Source organism: Amblyomma maculatum, chromosome 3, assembly GCF_055883805.1.
Source record: "Amblyomma maculatum isolate TAMU_Amacu chromosome 3, ASM5588380v1, whole genome shotgun sequence".
In the NCBI taxonomy this organism is placed as follows: domain Eukaryota; kingdom Metazoa; phylum Arthropoda; class Arachnida; order Ixodida; family Ixodidae; genus Amblyomma; species Amblyomma maculatum.
In genome coordinates this window covers 119,739,210-119,758,716 of record NC_139346.1, presented here as the reverse complement: position 1 = coordinate 119,758,716, position 19,507 = coordinate 119,739,210, and the positions used below count along the sequence as shown (strand labels likewise).

Below are 19,507 nucleotides of genomic sequence, written 5' to 3'. Positions count from 1 at the left end.
AGCTTCTTAGCAAGGAGAGCAATAGCAACATCTCATTTCTAGGTGACCACCTCAACCGAGCGATGAGAATATAGACAAAGTAAAGATTATTAGAAATCGATAATTATGCTCCTGTATGACGCAGGCCACATCATTTTTGACCATCCGAGTTTCTTAAAAGTGAGCTCAAATCTCTACAAATTTTTTGCCCGTTTTACGTTTCGCCTCATTTGTGACGAGGCCGCCGCGAGTACCTGCGCCTCTGTGAAAGTGAGACGCCTGGCTCTATGTACTGTGCTGTGTTAGTACACGCCAAAGAATATGTGCTTGTCGAAAATAATGAAATACCATTATCAACGTGCTTCGCATTGCCGTGCAGGACTCTGTACATTAAACACCATATGACTAAACCATTACAGAAGTCATCAGGAATGGGCTTCGTAACGGCCACGCATTTGGATGTTAGCTCATACGTGCAACTGTCTGGTTGATATTGCGTTCTGAATGCATTAAGCTCGCTAGAACGCTCCTCACGATACACCCACGACAGACTTCAGGCCGCCAAAATAATATAGGTGCCAAAAGTCTGTTGCAATGCCTGTGTACAGTAAACTGAGAGCAAACAATTTCAATTTCTTGCGCCATCATGGACTCGAGTTTTTCTGCTGCTCTGATGCCAGATGTATTGTGCAATATTGCCCTGTACTGGCTCTTTTATACACCGGTATGTTCACGCTCGGTTATATTTCGCTGGATAATTTTCATTCTAACGTAAAAAGAGCATTGCGCGGCAGCTTTTGCTCACAATGTGGCGCCCAGAAGAGCGGCATAAGCAATTTTTACCTCTCCTTTTGTCTCTTTTTTCATCATCACCACCCTTAAACGTTCGCGGCTAGAATAATAGAATGAAGTCAAACATAGGGCGGGTGTCAGAACTGGGCAGTAGGCTCTTGAGCCCCACACCACCCGCTATGAACGACACGAACCTCGGAAAAGAGGTCGGCATAGCTTGCTATTGCAAATAGTTTGCAGTAATGCCAATCGATGATTTCCTTAAACTTCACTTTTGGAAGGTCTCAGACACGCACAATGGTGAGTGCATAGGGACGAGACTGTTGTCATGTGAGGTACTTGTGGGCTGTATCTTCAAAGGCGGTTGTGCTCCTTTTGAGTCTCCATAAAATTCAAGGTTTACGAACACTTTTGTTCTGCATTGGAAGCCCGACGTCTCCTGCAGGCAGCATTCATGGCGTTTCCAGAACTCAGAAGACGCCTTACTTCAACCCGATGAGCCTTTGTATACTTCGTGGCCATTACTGCGATGGCACATAACTACCGCTTCAAATCAAGAGTGGGTCTGAATAGAGACCTTCTAACACAGTACATTGAGAGCCACTCTACCGGGGCAAAGCAACATATACCGGACGCTCAAGTCTTCCTTTAGTCCCTATGGCTTTGAATTCTAATATTCTCGAGTTTTCGCGTACCCCTCTGCACGTGCCTTCAATTTGTAACCCTTTATTGTAAGAAGGGAAGATACGCTGAAAATGATCACTAGAATGGACAATCCCATTATTAAACGAAAAGCGGCGGAATACGATTATTTTCCTAAGAGTGTAAAGAGTTTTCAGCACAAGTCTCGAGTGAGAAAATGTACAACAAAGTTATAGCTGGCTCATGAGCTGCCTATTAAAGTACACTATGCTGTGTATTAAGTAAAGTTTGTTATCGCTTTGTGAGGTCTAGAACATACTTAAACGGCATATGGAAAAGGATTGTAACAATACATTCGTATTCTAAGTTGGCTTGTCCTTGCATGACAAAGAGGAGTTGGTTCCATAGGTAATATATCAGGTTCACAGCTGCGTGGTGCTCGCAAAATGTTCAGAAAACATGAGTGTTCAGACAAGAACAGAAATCAAGGTCCATTGCACATTTTTCTGGTTTTCAATCAAATTTGTATATCCTTTCGGCTAATTCCTCGGCATAAGGAAATTGGCCTTTGTTTTGAAAGATAGGGCGTAGTTTTTATGCAAAAAAAAAATGTTATATTACTATAGATGGAAAACACCATTTTTGAAATTTCGAAAAGTCGGAAGTGTGGAGACATGCTGCTAGCATACCATATTTTGCCATCTACTTTTTTTACCCCAATCTATGCAAAGTTTAATACTATAGGAGTTTAGTTACTCGTATAGTGTTTTGCTTTTGCAGTTGATTTAGTAAAATATCGCAAACATTTCTCCAGAAGCAACGTGCTACAAGAAAGTTCATTTTTCACCTTAAGTACAGGCATGATGGGTTATGTTTTTAGCATTAAGACTTTTTCTGTTTCTTTAGTTTTCCTAATTTCAGCCGAAATAGGCGGCTGTTGTTTTCTAGGTGTGTTCTACACAAAGCATCAAATTCGCCCAAAGTTCGCAAACCGCAAAAAAAGGCGCAACTAATTCCAGTTAAAAAAATCATCATCGATTTGTATGAAGATTCCTCTCAGGATTTGTAATGACCTGAGAGACATTACGGCCTAAAACAGTGGTGCATTATATTGTTTACAGTTATAAAAATAAGTATAAAGCTGAGAGTTGACTTGTAAATTGTCAACATTGAGCCCCACATTTTAACACCCTAATAAAGCGTCGCAGCTAAACCTTTTTATGTATATTGCCCAGGAATAGTTGTCTATGTCTGCAAACATTAGAAGCTCTAGATGTGTTTCTTCTTTCTCCATGTTATCTTAAAATTGGCGAAAATTCTAAATTATTAAAATATGGACAACTTTGACTCGATATAAAAACTACCGTATCTTCATTATTTATCAAATTCTCCTAAAATCAATCCTAAGTAGTTTACAAATAGCAGGTACTAAAATATATTGCACTCAGGAAACTAAGAAGATAAAAATAAATTTAAAACTAAACTCATGCTGACATTTTATCGAAGTGCCTGTGGCTTCCCGCTAAGGAGTATGCGTCAAAAGTTCGATTTAGTATTTGCTGAATTTAGTTACACTATAACATATGTAATATCCAAAGCCGTCCCAGTAATGGTAGAATCGTTTTATGCTAGTTGGCTGCCATGATGATTGCTTAAAGTGGAATAAATTAGTTTTTCTGTTAATTTCATGGAAGAACGCAAGTCACGGTTTAACTTTGTCTTTCCTGTATTTTTTGTGCTTGCTGCGAGGGGCTATCATATTAACTCCAGTTCTTAATTATGTTATTTCATTTCTCCTCTACGAGAAAAATTGACAATACTCTATTCTTGAAGGCTATTTAGGTAATGAGCACATAAATACAATCATAATCAAAACCATTTGCAGCTTGATAGTTTAGGTGAAATTTTATATTTATTTACAATAGCAGCACGAATGAGTCAGGATGACGATATTTCTTTTCGACAGAGCCATCTAGCCCAGAAAAAGGCGAGCCAACACACAGCGAACCGACTGTCTATCAACCTGCAAAGCGTAGCTGCAGTAACCTGTGTTGTAGCCGCGTTTACATTACGAGCGCAAAGTACGGATAGTTCGTAAGGATTCTGAGCGTAAGCGCAAAAATGTAATATCTATTCAGACTGCTGTCACATTGAGCGTAAGATCCGCAACGTCCGAAGCCAGCGTGGGTGTAAATGTCGGAGGACCCGCGACTTTTACGACAAGCACAGATACGTAGGTTACCGCACGAGCAATTCGCATAGCCGTTTCGGTTTTCCCTTTCCGATCACGGAGCTTCCGGTCCTCCCAGATTTCTCGCGCAAACCAGCTAGCAGACGGCATCATCCAACGCTCGTATGCTGCTGCAGTGTCCCGGCTCGCCGGTGTTATTGGTGTTATGTCGGTGATCGTGTCTGCCCGCCGCGTGATCATGTACAGTACAGAATCTTCTTCGCTGTGCAATTATCCGCCTGGCATAAGCAAGTTCGGTCGAGGCTGGTTCTCTACGAACAGGGGCTGAAATAGCATCGAGTGAAGTGCAAAACGATGTCCGGCTGCAAATCGCTAGTGCGCTGAGTCAAAACAGTGGTTTTTCAATCTCATTTTTCATGTGCCAACAAACGCAATCATGTGCGAATAAACTCAAAAATCGGATGCTTCCTCTAGTTTAGAAAATTGAGGCTATGACGGCGGGGGATGCCCCTGTCCTCCCAATGAATTCTCTCAGCCCATCGGCTCCGTTGGCAAGCCTGGGAACAGTTGGCCTGCAGATGCCGATGCGGGGCGACGTTGAGGTCGCGCCGCAGAACGGAGCTTTTGCGAACCAGGCGAGGTTCGAGCAAAGCTCACCGTAAAAAAAAGAAAGAAAAGAAAACAGCGTCTTCCGATAGGGGGACGAGGTTCCGTGGACGTTTCGGTGTCCGTCGCGCGCCCCGCCTCGTTGTTCGGAGTCACTAGTACAACCTTTTGTCACCGGCCCGAATCGTCTCCAAGATCGCTCCGGGGTACTGGGAAACTGGATATCGTAAGCAGGGATGTATGCGGACCGCATGCCGCAACAATATGCTAGGGGGGTGTTGAAAAAAAAATGCTAACTCGCTCCTTTGACCGAGTGTTACAGGTGGAGGCATCAGTTCGAGGACGAAAGCTGGCGTGCAAGACCCTTGCCGGACCATGCGAAGAGGCATTCGCTATCCACGAAGATATGGCAATCAAAAATCCTTCTTTTATTCGTCCGTCTGCGTAGGTTGAGCGCACACACTATGATAAGCTCGTTTTGAGCTTGAAGAACACGACCTCCGCTGTCAGTCTCTTGCCAACCAGCGCCATGCTGACAAATTCCAGTCTCAGTTAGCCCAGAGCGGTGATTGACCAGTCGTAAAGATTTTATCTCACCGAACGGCACAGTGTGAATATGCGCGGTCGAAAGCTGCGCAAATGGGAGTTTCAGCAGCTATGCGCAATGCGATCAATACGACACCTACGACGGGTACTACGGTAGTCTCAACACGGCTTCAGCTGGACGTCTGGTTCCCTCTATGTTGGCTCGCCTTTTTTGTGCTAAATGGCTCTGTCGGCAAGAAGTTTTGTCATCTCTGCTTATTCGTGCTGCTATTGTAAATAAATACACAATTCTACCACAACTATCATGCTGCAAAGCGTTTCGCTTATAAATAATTATGTGCACATTATAAGAATGGTCTTCAAGGAGAGAGCATTGCCAATTTTTCTCAATAAGGACAAATTAAATATTATAATTAAGAACTGGATGGAATAGCATAGCACCTCGCAACAACAACAAAAAATACAGGCTAGAGAAAAAGTTCAACGCTCACTTGCGTTCTCCGGTGAAATTGCCATAATTAGCGAAATCATTCACTTTACACAATAATGAACTAACGCTGCCAACAAGCATAAAACGACATTACAAGCATTGAGAAGGCTTTGGATATTATACGAGTTAAAGTTTGAAAAAATTAAGCAAATACTTATTCGAAGCATTGAATCCTACTGCTTAAGGTGAAGCCATTAGCACTCCTATAGAATGAGAAGATTCATACAGCTTTATATTTATTCTTTTTATTATTGCCTATTGTGCAATATACCGGGTGTCCCAACTAACTTGAACCAAGGGATACAAATTATACATTTGAGGTAGGTCAGTGAAACTGATTGCATTCAACTGCCAGCCTCCTTGCGCACTACAGGCGATTTTTTGTTTTGCAATTACTCAATTAGCTAATTATGTTAATTTTTCTAATTGATTAAATATCGACTTTAGAACAAACATGTGATTTGGAAACTTGTAGAGCTCCTTCAGAAACCCCCATTCCATTAACTGCGATAAAGAAAGTCTCACGTGTATCTTTGTTTCTGGGCTCAAAAGAAAGCCCGCGAAATACAAATAATACCACGTGACTAGTGCATTTGTGCGCCGCGATTGGGGTGCTCTCAGGCGTGGTTTGAGCGAACGAAATTAGCTGCGGCCGTGTCTCCTTTGCCCCGTTAAAGCGGCAGGCTGATATGCCTGCGATGGCTTCTTCGCCCGCGTCCGACAGCCGGCCCACGTGATGGGGCAAGTAGCACCGAGAGCGGTGAGCCGACACCACCGGGATTCTAACAAACTCTCCTTCTCTCCCATCAGCGAACTTTACTGCAAACGGATGAGCGATAAGGTATAAGCCACTGAATCTGCGCATACAGGCTTGGGTAAAGGGGCGAGATGACATCTGACTCGACTAAAATTAGCGCTGCACCTTCATTTGCCGGTTCTTTATCGTCATCCGCCTGTCGTGATGTAGGCTACTGCGGTGCACAGGCCTGGCCAAGATCGCGGTGACGACGGGCGAGCTTGAGCTCGCTTCAACCATCGCCAACATTTCTGCCTGCCGCTGCAACGGGACCATAGGGTTACGGCCGCAGCTGATTTCGTTCGCTCAAATCAAGATTGAGAGCACCACGATCGCTGCGCTCAAATGCGCTAGTCACGTGCTTTTATTTGTATTTCGCGGGCTTTCTTTTGAGCCCGGAAAAAAGATACACGTGAGACTTTCTTGATCGCAATTAATGGAGTGGGGGTTTCTGAAGGTGCTCTACAACTTTCCAATTCACATTTTTGGTCTAAGGTGGATATTTATTAAATTAGAAAAATTAACATAATTTGCCAATTAACTAATTGCAAAACAAAAAATTGCCTGTAGTGCGCAAGCAGGCTGGTAGTTGTATGCAACTGGTTTCACTGACTTACCTCAAATATATTATTTTGTAACCCTTGGTTCAAGTTAGCTGGGACACCCGGTATATTAGCACCTAATATTTATTAGAGTACCTGAAATTGTTTTAGAAGCATTTCAGAAATATCGAAGATTCGGTTGTTTTTTAAGTTCGAGTCAAGGTCCGTTTCTTGATAATTTAGAATTTTACCCAATTTCAATATAATATAGAGAAAGAAAGACAACTGTAGAGCGCCCATATTTTGCAGAAATAGGGAACTATTCCTGCATAATATAACAAAATTCGCAACTACAATACTTCAATAAGTGAAGCCAGAATGTAAGGCTGAATTTTCAAAACCAACCCTCTGTTTTATACACACTTTTATAATTTTAATAAATAAAATAGAACACTTCTTTTAGGCTGTAATATTTCTGGGGTAATGAGCATTATTGCGACATATCTCTATAAAATTCAATGGTCTTTTTTAATTGAAAAATTTTGCGCCTTTTTGCTGTTTTCGGATCTTGGGCAAATTTGAGGCGTTGTGGTGAGCACACCTAGCAGACTAGAGCTCCCAATTTTGCCTGAAATTAAGGACATTATCTGAATACCAAACAGAAAAGGAATTAACGGGTAAAACCATAACGTCTCAAGCCCATATTTAAGGTTGAATTGAAATTGGACGTTTTGTTGCGCGCTAGTTCTGTAGCAATGTTCGCGATTTTTTTTTTACTAAATTAGCTACAAAAAACAAAACAAAAACACGTTTTCATAGCTTGTATAACACTAACGGTTGCACAGCTTTAGGAGGTAAAAAAGAATAGATGATAAAATTTTAGTACGCTAGCAGCAGGTCTCCAAACGTCCAACTTTTTGAAATTGCAAGAACTGCTTTTTCCCCCTGCAGTGATATACAATTTTTTTCCGAGAAAACTACGGCGCCTCTGGCAAACCTAAAGCGCATTTCATTTTGTGGGGGCATTTGCGCACAACATATAAAAATGTAATTGAAAACAAAAAACACCTTCATTGGACCTAGATTACCGTACCTTATCTCAACACACCCATATATAGAGCACGCCGCAGTCATAAGAAGAGAGGTTCTACCTTCCGTATTAGTCCTGAAGGGCAACGCCAAGCATGTCGCACACTTCAGTACTAAGCAGAGTATTGATATCAAACTACGTGCCGTCAGAGCTGGAACGATGAAAACGATAATGGCTGCGGTTGGGCGAGTTGATTAGACATGTTGATTCTGGAAAGCTCATAAAAATGCACGGACAATGCGGCTGTCCGTGTGTTCCTCTTGGTGTCGTGTGTCCGTCTTTTGCTGTTTTCAGTGTGTTTTTATCCACTTTAGAGGATTAAAAAGGAACACTATTTTCCTGTAAACCTGAATAATTGGAAGCGATGGTTAAAAACGGCCTATAAGTTTTGACATATCTTTCCCATTTTTGCAGGCTACTGTTGGATGCAGTCAAAGCTGCGATGGCGTTAACTGCCCCTTACCAGATGGAACGAGATGCTACGTATGTATGAGCGCTATTTTCAGCTGATAACCTTCATATTTAATTTTTCGCATTCGTATATCTTGAATCCATTGCCACCTCCTTGTTTAAATAGTGCTACAGCTTGACGTTGTCGGAATAAGCCAACCGGAAAGTTTTCACCCCATAAAACGTTCTTGTACTTTCTTGTTTTAAGTCAGTACATAGGTACACTGCTATCGCAGAAGTGAACTATCAGCACATCAGTCTGGTTCAAAAGATGCGTGGATGATCAGGTTTTTATTATTTCGAGGTACGATGAGAGTGGTTATGTGCGCAGCTCTTACGTGCGTGTTCCTGGCTTAGGAGGCGTTGGAATATCCTGTGAGGAGCTCTAATTAAACTCGAGCGGACATCTTATCACTCCCACTGGCCGGATGAAGCGAGACATTCTGGACTACCTCCTGAAACATACCAAGATCATACGGAACACACATGAATCAGAAAGTCTGGTGAATGGAAGCATTGTATTCCTGAGCAACCTTTAGCGTTATTGCGTTGCACTTAAATCCTGAGGCCTAACCGGTATGTAGACATCGGGAGACAACCCTATAGCAAGTGACAAATGGAAACTTCGGCCACAAAAGTTTCCTCGTTCTTGAGCAACCTTTTATGGTCATACAGAACCAAACGTCTTGGACAATTGGTCAAAGGTAACATAAGAATCCTGAGCTACCCATTAAATTTGCCGCCTTAGGTGTCCTTGAAATTTGTCGACGCCGGGTACTGCTGATACATTGGCAGAGAGCAGAGAATAGGCTAGGAAATGGCCATCTTCCCTCATGAATGTTTCTCTGCAATACATTACACAGGGAACTGGCTCATACTTGATATATCTTGTTGAACTCTCTGCTTAACAGTTTGACTCCGCCTTTCCTGTAGTCGCTGTCTTTCACTAGCCTATAGAGAGCTTGCATAAAACGATGTATGCTGGACAATCCGCCATGTTATGGTCGTTGGCAGCAGACCACGCAGCATAGCACTGCCACAAAGCCTCATCTACATGGTCGCGTTAAGCGCGCAGACAATGCTCGCATTATCGGAGAAGCTGGCGGCTGATTCTTCACGATTCCAAAAATATGACTGCACGAGTGAGAGAAGGCAAATGATCCCTCTTAGCGACTCCGACGCGAATGGCTCACATAGGGCAATAGGATAGAGATCGACACCAATCTGGCCAAGTATCACACTACTCGCCAGAACCAGAAATTGCCGACAAAAACATGTGCGAAATATCGAGACACACTACGGCAGATTAATATTTGTCCCAGTCCATGTTTTACCGAGCAGTGGCATCCTCGGATATTATTCTCCGAGTCTTTAGGCTTAGGCACGGGTGAACCGCTTCTGCACACATTTGAAGTTTCGTTTTGTAGACGGATTCAAGAAAGACCGAAAATGTCGGCCGACGCTGAGCGCTCCTCTATGAATTTCAGAAAACTGAGGTGATCAAACATCTCACATTCATAACAAGTTGTATTCTCAGGTGAAATGAGCCAAAGTCTACAATAGAGCTCCTGCATCACCTCCTCGCAGTGCAGAAGTTCATATATAACCAAAACAATATTGAGGCGACGATGATTTCAGTAGAGATCGAATGGTACAATAATCATGCAATACATAGCTGCCAGAGGAGACTGAAATAAAGGCAGCTGTTCCCTTTGCAAGTATTTGACAATATATATGGTCGAAGAACGCAATTCAAATGCCTAAAAACGCGCTGATCAAATAGGCGCCAGAGGACGATGATTCAAGGAATGAGGCCACTTTGAAAGCATATTAAAAAAAAACAATTTATTGAAATTTATTTTATCAAATTACGCGTTACTTGCGTTATGACCGTCCAAAAGAATTACGTTTCTAACTAAAACCATTCCAAAGATACAGCCAAATTTGTAACCACCTGTGCATTTTGCTAAAGCGCAACTAACGCAGTTTCTATTCCCACATAGCAAAAAATATTTGCGTTCATGTGTGGTCTTACCTTTTTTTGCACCATAATGTTTCATTTTACAATCATTCTAACTTTTTCTAAGCGTGTGTGTCTATTTTTGCTTTCATTTGTTAACAGACTGCTTACTCGGTGCCTTATAAGCTTCAAAAATTTCAATTTCGATTTCAATTTCGCTGGATGTCTTGAAACGCATTGGGATCGAGCCTGGACGCCACACAATGAAAGCTTGCTTGACAGGTTACAGACAACGCCCCAATTAATCCTCCCGCCAGTCTACCGATTCTGTAAGAAACGCAAGGGAAAAAAAAACCTAGCAGACGCATGAGTGAAAGGAAGTAAAGTCACAACTCGGGAGGACCACAGCTACAAATATGGTGGATATTGAACCTCCTGGATATTGCTGTATGACTTATGTTACTGTATCAAATCTTTTTGCTGTTTTTCTTGAAACCTATCTTCTGCTGTCTCATCTTGCGTGAACATTCATAACATTTTTCGACGAATAGGTTTGTGACGAAACTTTGAACACTTATTCTTGGTATATCAGGCTGTGTAACAGACTACAGAAACAAAAGTCTTTGAAAAGTGGCCTCATACCTTAAATGCTGTTTCATAAAGCAATGGATATTCTGCAAGAATACATATAGCCGCGATCCTAGACTTCCACTCTCCAATGAGAGCAGGATGAATTATTTAAAGAGGGAAACAGGTTTATTTATTGATACCCACCTGAAAGTTAGTGCAAATAAAGAGTGGTCAATGGGAAAGAGGCGCGAACGAGTCAACGCTCTGTTATTTATTTGGAGAGTGAAATGGAGAAGTACATGAAAACAAATGAAATTAGGTTCGTGGCTGCATAGAATGTGTCCTTAGGAGGGCTGAAGACAACATAGAATTAAGGCAATGGGTGCGACAACTACTTCAGGACAAGGAAAATAATACGCAGATCATTGATACAAACGAAGATGTGCCAACGTTAGATGCCAGAATGGCGCATTTACTTGAGGCCCACCGTAGTTTAAATAAACGGTATGCCACACAGAAGCACAACCGCAAACTTAAGCAGAAGATTAATGATCTGGCCACACAAATTGAAGACTATGGAGCGCAATTGTTACAGCAGAATTGGACACAGATATGGGAAGGGCTAAAAGGAAATCTCACCACAAAGCGTGCATGGCACCTACTTCGGCACCTTCTGGACCCAACCCAGAGCAAGACATATGCACGAAACATAATAGCTAGACTAACCCATCAATACAGAGATGACACAGATGCCCTACTAGCTACTCTAAAGCATATGCACACCACCCCGGGTCAACCACAATCCCTTCCCTCCTATGCAGGAGGACCAAATGATATATTAGATGCTGCAATAGCGACATCAGAAATACGGGCAGCACTTCACAAGCTGAAGAACACAACGCCAGGCGAAGATCAGGTTTCAAATGCGGCGCTAAGAAATCTAGATGATAAATCATTGGAGCAACTAACGGACCTCTATAACAAACACTGGGAAGAAGGGAAACTCCCAGCAGAATGGACACACGGGAAAGTAATTCTTATACCAAAACCCAATAAGCCAATTTCCCCAGCGAATATGCGCCCAATATCGCTCACCTCAAACTTAGGAAAACTCTTTGAACAGGTTATACTAGCTCGGCTAACTGCGTACATGGATGACACGGACCAATACCCGCACTCAATGGTCGGTTTCAGGCCCCGTCTATCTACGCAGGACGCTATGCTGCAACTAACGTCAGCAGTGCTTGACCCACATATACCAACGCATACTAAGGCGATACTAGCAATAGATCTCAAAAAAGCGTTTGATAATGTACAACACACAGCAATCCTACAGGCACTCACGAACATTCAAACTGGTCCTAGGCTTTGCAACTACATAAGAGCCTTCATTCAGCACAGGAGAGCCACACTTCACATCGACAATCTCCACACCTCACCGTACACGCTTGCCAACGTGGGGATGCCGCAAGGTTGCGTTCTTTCCTAGTTTCTGTTCAACATTACCCTTATCCCCTTCACTGCAGAACTACAGAAAATCCCTCACCTCGGTCACACCATATACGCCGATGACATCACACTGCACAACACACGGATCAGACGGTGAAATCGAAGACACGCTACAAACAGCAGCAGACACGATAGCCAAGCTTACCGCAACAATCGGATTAGAGTGTTCCCCAGAAAAATCAGAATTACTAATCATACCCCCTAAAGGACGGACCTACCAAAGCCCCATTGAAATTCGAATTCAGGGAAGGCAAGTACCACAGGTTCATACCATCCGCATTCTGGTACTATACCTGCAACAGGATGGAAAGAACGTCGACACAATTAAGCGGCTCAAAAAGGCCGTTGCAAACACCACACAAATCATAAAAAGGGTGACAGGACGCGCACATGGGCTTCGAGAGGCGGACACACTTCGAGTAGTGCACGCCTATACCCTCAGCAGAATTCTTTATGCTACACCATACCTCAAACAATCATGCAGTGAGGTCCAGCAAATAGACTCATTAATTCGGCAGGCAAAAAAGGCAGCATTTAAATTACCGAAAAGCGCTAGTAACGAAAGACTACTCGAACTTGGAGTCCATAATACAATGCATGAACTTCGAGAGGCCCATTTACAAGCACAATACCTCAGATTAGCTGCTACAACTACCGGACGACATATACTCACTAAGCTAGGCATCACTATTCCTGCAAAAAATTCATCCCTAATAACACTCCCTAGCCAAATTTACACTTCAATCTATGTCAAACGATTACCGCGGAACATGCACCCCCACTATGACCAAGGTCGCAGGAAGGCGCGCGCGGCAGCGCTCCACAAAGGGTACGGGAATGAGCCCGATGCCGTTTGGGTAGATGCCGCCTGCGATGAGAGCGGAGCCACTGCAGTTGTCCACAACACCCCCATTTCCCCCTTAACTATTGAGCTTCCTTCAGGCACGACCCCTGAAGAAGCCGAGGAGACCGCTATAGCTATTGCTCTGGCATACACCGATGCCAGTTACATACTCAGTGATTCAAAAACTGCCATTCTAAATTATGCCAGGGGCCGGGTTCATCCTCCGGCGCACCGCTTGCTGCACATGCCCACCTCCCACCTCCCCCGACGGATTGAGCTCATCTGGGTGCCTGCGCACTCGGGAAATCCCGGCAACGAGGCTGCCGACTCCTTAGCCCGAGGGTCTAGAAACCGGGCACAGGCGGACCTCATGGGGGATTTCTCGAAAGATCGTATGCACTCGTTTGCTGAGATCACCGCAAACTCCCGCTCTGAGCGCCTCATCTATCCGTCACCCCACCCATCCCTCACTATCAGAGAGCAGTCAATCTGGTGTCGTCTGCAGACACGAACTCTACCGACACCAGCTCTACTTTCGAAATTTCAGCCGGTATCCCCCATATGCACTTTGTGCTCCCACCCCAAGGCCACTCTTGCACACATTCTTTTATCCTGCCCTGCGTCTCCTCCCCCCGCCGGGCCGGTGCCTCTCCGAACCTGGGAGGACTGGGAGACCTCACTGCGATCAGCGGACCCGGCCAGGCAGAAGATCGTCGTCAGCCGGGCCGCATACGTCATGGATAAACATAATATGAACGTTTAGATCGTGAGTGGAGTCGTGCGGAGACCCAGCAGGCCTGCGTGCCTCGAATTCTTCTGCAAATGAAGTTTTTTCCTCCTCCTCCTCCTTAGGAGGATAGGCAGAAAGAAAACGTTAGAGGATGTGAGGCTGTGGTAATGGCCTATATGAGAAGAACAAGGAAAGAAGATGATACACTGAACATAAAAACAAAATTGAAAAAGTAGAAAAAGAACGTCTCAGCAAATCACACTTCCGTCAGAGAGTTTGACTCAAAAAAACTTAATGCTTCGCCTATCGCCCCTCTAATCACACACTCTGGCGCGCAATAAAAAATGTCGAGTAATAGTTAAATATTTAATCGCGCTAAGCCCATATAAATAAAGCTAAAACTTCGACGTTTGGCGAGACGGGCTTTACATTCTTCTGAGGTCTTGGTGATACGTTTCGCTCTACCCGCCTACCTTCGTCGCTGTGCGCCAGCCTCTCGGCGAGCTACGTTCACTGGATAATCGACTTCGGCCTGTCGTCTATTCAACCTCTGAGGGGCAGACGGTTCACGCGGCGTCTCACCTGCATGATTCATGCCGACTGCTACCGTTAAATAGTCGAACGCTGTTCGATGCGTTGGCACAATCTAATAGGCTGAGGAGGCTCTCACACACAGCGAGCGCCACGGCTCGAGCGAAGCTGCGGTTAAGTGATGTCATGGTTGTCAAGTGGCTAGGCAGAGGCGAGCTTTGTGCGCGAGAACGCCCTGAATGTCAACTCGCTTGCTTGCCTAACAGATCAAGTTGACCAGTTGTTGCTCCTGGTGCAGATCTTCATTCGAAGGGTTACTCGACAGCCCTCTCTTTTTCGCGCCATCAAGAGCCCGCAAATGCTTGGCTCCTATTGACACAACAGATTCAAGAAAAGGTAGCTGAGGTTTGCACAGCTGGCATCTATCGCGGCTAGGATGATATATGCGGACATTGCTTTTACACCACGTAACTACGCTTCGCGTCGGCACCATACAATGCATGCTCCGCCTACTAGTTCTGTTCAAGCTTCGCCAGGTTTTATTCGGCTGCATACACAACTTAGAAACTCTTGGCGCAAGACCGAGAATCGCTTGGAGGAATAGAATGCCGGAAGAAGTGGGTTATTTAGCCGTCAGCACAGTGTACTGATCGACTACTCAGCCGAGACATCGTAAATGCATCGAGTTCAAAGTCAAAATGTTTAAGTGTTTACAACTGTATTACATTGTAGGCCTGCCAAAGATGCGGGGGGCCTGGAGGGCCGGGCCGACAGGCAGCCGTAATAAACTGGTTAGTCGTGAACACTCCAGTGTTAGCTGGAGTCAACATGCCCGCATTCACAGAGCGAAGTGTGGATGGGATTGTTGGAGAGCAATAGCTCCGCAGACTCCAGCACCTAGGGTGACCTTACGCGCTCCAATATGTCGAACGTTTTCAAAATGCCAACGGTGGGCAGATAAAACAGTTGACTCAAGCAAAAATAAATTGAAGTTCAGAGCTACATCACTCTCCCGTTAGGGCCATTCAGGGTATAATTTATCGAGCCTACATATGTGAATCACCTAATGAGATCATGCAAAACCTTCATCGTTGCAAAATACTGCTGCCATTGTGCAGTTCCGGAACAGGGTGCACACCTCCAAATCCGTGCTAATCGACTTATGTTTGACAAGCTTTCCGAGACTGTCAAGGTCTTCAGTTCGGTCTCCGAACTATAAAGCATTAGGCCTAATGTGAAGGCCTGCACGTAATGCCGACATACAGGTCATCGACGGGATGTGGATAATTCCTGAAGCCCATTCCCTTCCGCTGCCACGACTCCGGGTAGGCACACACTGCCGATCAGCAGTGCTTGCCAGGGTGGTGCAGTGATAAGACGTCCGACTACTGTGCCGGAGTACCCGGTTTCGAACCCGACCGCAGCTTCAGTGTTTCGATGAAGGTGAAACGAAGAGGCGTCTGTGTGCTATAGTGCTCTAGAAGAATATAGTGATCTAGAAGGTATTCTAGAGCACTATACGTGTGCTGTGCAATGTCAGAGCACGTTAAAGATATCCAGGTGGTCGAAATTACTCCGTAGCTCTCCACTAACGGCTGCTCTTTCTCTGTTTCTACTTTAACTCCAACCTTTTTCCCACCCCTTACGGCGAGGTTTAGGTGTCCACAGAAACAATTGTAACAGATACAGATACTGACATCTCCTGTGAACCAATTAAAAACTTCTTGTTGTGAAATCACCAAACGGGCGACGAACTCTGTCATCAGAAATATCAGCGTGACACAGGCCGGCAATTAAGATCTTGGACATTGGTTCTATGTGGACCTGTCTCAGACGAGCAAACTATTCGGCAATTTGTGCGAGGCCAAGGTGAACTCTCGGTTCTACTTTGTTAACATAATCTGCAAGAGCTTAGGCTGATGGGGCAGACATTACTAATGACCCCACTTAGCAGCACAAGGGCACGGTTAATGCCCACACTTTACCACCTAATTTTTCATTTATTTCACATAACTGAGTTTTAGATGAATATTGTATAATGTTACCTTTAAGCGAGCCAAGCTTTCCTAGTCACTCGAGCACCATCCTTTCCGCAATGCCGGGTCTTTACCACTTTCCCGCTAATGACGACTACTTAGAGGAGATGGAGCTATATGAGACGCAAAATAATCATACGATAGCTTTTTCCGAATTCAAATTCCATTCCTATTGTAGCAAGTGCGTAACAATCTCAGTTTTTTTCATACTATCACACATAATTATTTCAAGGTTTCAAAATGTAGCCTTTACTGTCCCGTATATTGCACTGCTTTTGCAGTAACAAATGCAAAAAATAGTTATCTCATCTGCAGCGCCGAAAAGTACTTCATATGAAATTACTACTCAAAAATGTGGTGCGTCACATGCATACCAATGTTTTTGGTCCCCGCTGTGTGTAGTGCCAAATTAAGGTGAGAACTTATGTAGCTTTAAAAAGAAAATACGCGTTTCAAATACAGACTACACGAAAAGTAGGTTATAGCTAGAGTTGAAATACCACTGAAGAAAGAAACTGAAACCAGCAGCAGAAACGAGCTCTTCAGAGCCTTCGAAAGCCTACCATGGAACAACTATTAGCCAGCGGAAAAACTGTTCTTTTCCTTTGTAATCAATATCAGCCTATTATGAACAGTTGTCCTTGCACTGGGTGCGTTAACTATAGGACGGCACTCCCAACACAGGAGTGGCGATTGTTATATCAAGAAACATGTTTCATGCCCCTTTTGTCTTGCAGATCTTGGAATCAAAGCTTACAAGTGTACAGCTGCAAGCGCGCAGCTTTGAACAAAGCTGCCATGTTGGAGTTTGCCATAATGGTACGTGCATACTAAATGGCACGGTTGAAGGCTGCTATCCGCTAGTACCAAAACCGAAAACCCTCGACTAAAGTTCAGCAACGTCTAAATACTCTTTTGCATTAAAAAATAAAAGAATGCATAGTGTGATATATACGCGTCAATAAACTATTGTCAACACTATAATTTTGATGGCTCGAGTACACCTGAGCATCTCATATGATTACTCATTAAAATTGGAGGCTATCCAGCGGAAAGCCGTACGCTTAATGATTTCCATCTACCGCAAATCTGACTCACCCTGCAATTTATTGAATGCAAACTCCATCCCACAATTGTAAGTACGAAGAAAATTTCGCTAAAAAAACAACAAACTTGCTATGAGCCCTGAACCTTACCTTATACCCCTCTTTCCAGGTAGCACATGCGGCTGGCTCGATATTGGAAATTGACTGGCGACGTCTGGTCCACCAGCGGCCTGGCGTCGCCAATGCGCTACCAATAATGATACAGCCATGTGATAACATTGACCACTCTTGGACCAGTGATTTACATGTTCCCCCCATGACCGGCATTCATGGGCTATCAACGGGCAATATTGACCTTGCGAATAGAATTGCTTGCCAACATTTTGTACACAATGATATATGTTGGCTAATATTACCCAGCGATCGGCAGTCTTGCCCATAATTTGCGAATGATGGCACACATTGGTAAATATTGTTGCCGGGCCTAGCGCGAGATATTTCCTGGCAGTATATATGGCTTGTCGACTTTGAATATAGCTTGGCATTCATTGGTCAATATCATCCCGCCAGTCTGAGTGGCTTGCCAACATCCTATGCATATTCAGTTCCAGTGGCCGATAGTGCCCAACGAGTGGTGGCCACTGGCCTACATTAAACATGTCATGGCATGCATTGGTAAATATTGTTCAGCCAGTATAGCGGATTAGTAACATTGAATATATCTTTGCATACATGGGCAATATTCCCCTGCCAATCGTGACGGCTGACCAACATTGCGTGTATCGGCAGATAAAATATTCCACGATGACATACAATGGTAAATATTGTCCTACCAGTAAAGCTGGCTTGTCGACATTTAATGTATCTTAGCATATATTCGTTAATGTTATCCCACCGGTCTTAGTGGCTTTCCAACAATGTATACTTGTTGGTTCTAGTGGGCAATATTGCCCACTAGAACCTGCGGTGACTTGCCAGCATTGCACCTATCATGGCATACATTGGTGAATATTGCAAGGCCAATATTGATCGCTTGTCAGCATCGAATGTATCTTGGTACACATTGGTCAATATCCTCCCGCCAGTCGTTTTGGCGTCCCAGCAATGTGTATCTGCAATTACAATGGTCGACGTGGCCTGACGAAGTTTAATGGCTTGCCAAAATACCATACATCTCTACATAGGTTAATCTATTTTCTCTTGCCATAACTGATGGCCTGTCAACTCGAAAACTTTACTCCCATACGATGGTCAATATTTTACTACTAGTTGAGATGGTTTTCCAATATTGTATCCATAATTGGTTATAGTTGTCGATATTTTATAGGCAGCGGCGATGGCTCATCAACATTGCACGCCTCAATGTATGCATTGATTGACATGATCCTGTTAGTATAGCTGGCTTACCTATATTGAATAGATTTCGGCATAGAGTGGTCGATGTGGCCCCGCCAGTTCTAGGGACTTTACAACAATGAATATGACTGGGTTATAGTGGTCGATATTGTTCACTGAGTTTTGACGGCTGGAAAAACATTGCACATAACATGACATGCGTTGGCCGGAATTGGCTTGCAGATATTAACGATCAATTCCCAACCTGTATAACGTGATATGTTTTCAACGTCCCTTATAATACTTTTGTGCACTTCGCGATGGCGTTCAAGTATGATTTATATATCGTAAACAATATAGTAACAGTAGTAGTGAACATTTATTTAAAAAAACGCTTAGGCGGTAAGGGCATGGTTTGTAAAGGGTCCTCCCCCATCACTCCGGTGGCTTAACCCCTGCCGGCATAAGGCTTCAGCCAAAACATTTAGAAAGCCTCGCAATGAATGATTGGGTAGCACTACGCATGCAAGCAAGGCATGCTTTGGGCAATGTTGCCGTCGAGCCGGGCGTGTGGCTTATGCCGTCTACGAAGCGCCTATAAATGCCCAACTGTGGCGCTGCTCTCAACTGTGAAGAAGTTTAGTAGAGAGGTTGAACGCGCAGCAGTTACAGGCCCTACCATTGCTTCTATACGTCTTCAGCGTGATGCGTGAGGCCATTCATACATCAAAATTTTAAGAATACTTCATCGCCCTCCTCGATAAAATTGCCACAAAACAGACGCATAATTTTTTAAGCTGACAACGGTCACTGCCTATGTAT

The 19,507-nt window shown here is 44.0% G+C and overlaps 1 protein-coding gene across 1 annotated transcript in view; it reads left to right on the top strand.

The window, feature by feature from the left end:
- Positions 1–16,188, top strand: part of LOC146195825 (evasin P1243-like) — an 84,511-nt gene extending 68,323 nt beyond the window's left edge. Inside the window, exons 6-7 of the mRNA XM_084596872.1 lie at positions 8,089–8,157; positions 16,102–16,188. Of these exons, the coding sequence (XP_084452998.1) occupies positions 8,089–8,157; positions 16,102–16,188 (156 nt within the window). The remainder of the gene's footprint in view (positions 1–8,088; positions 8,158–16,101) is intronic.
- Positions 16,189–19,507: the final 3,319 nt, after the last annotated feature.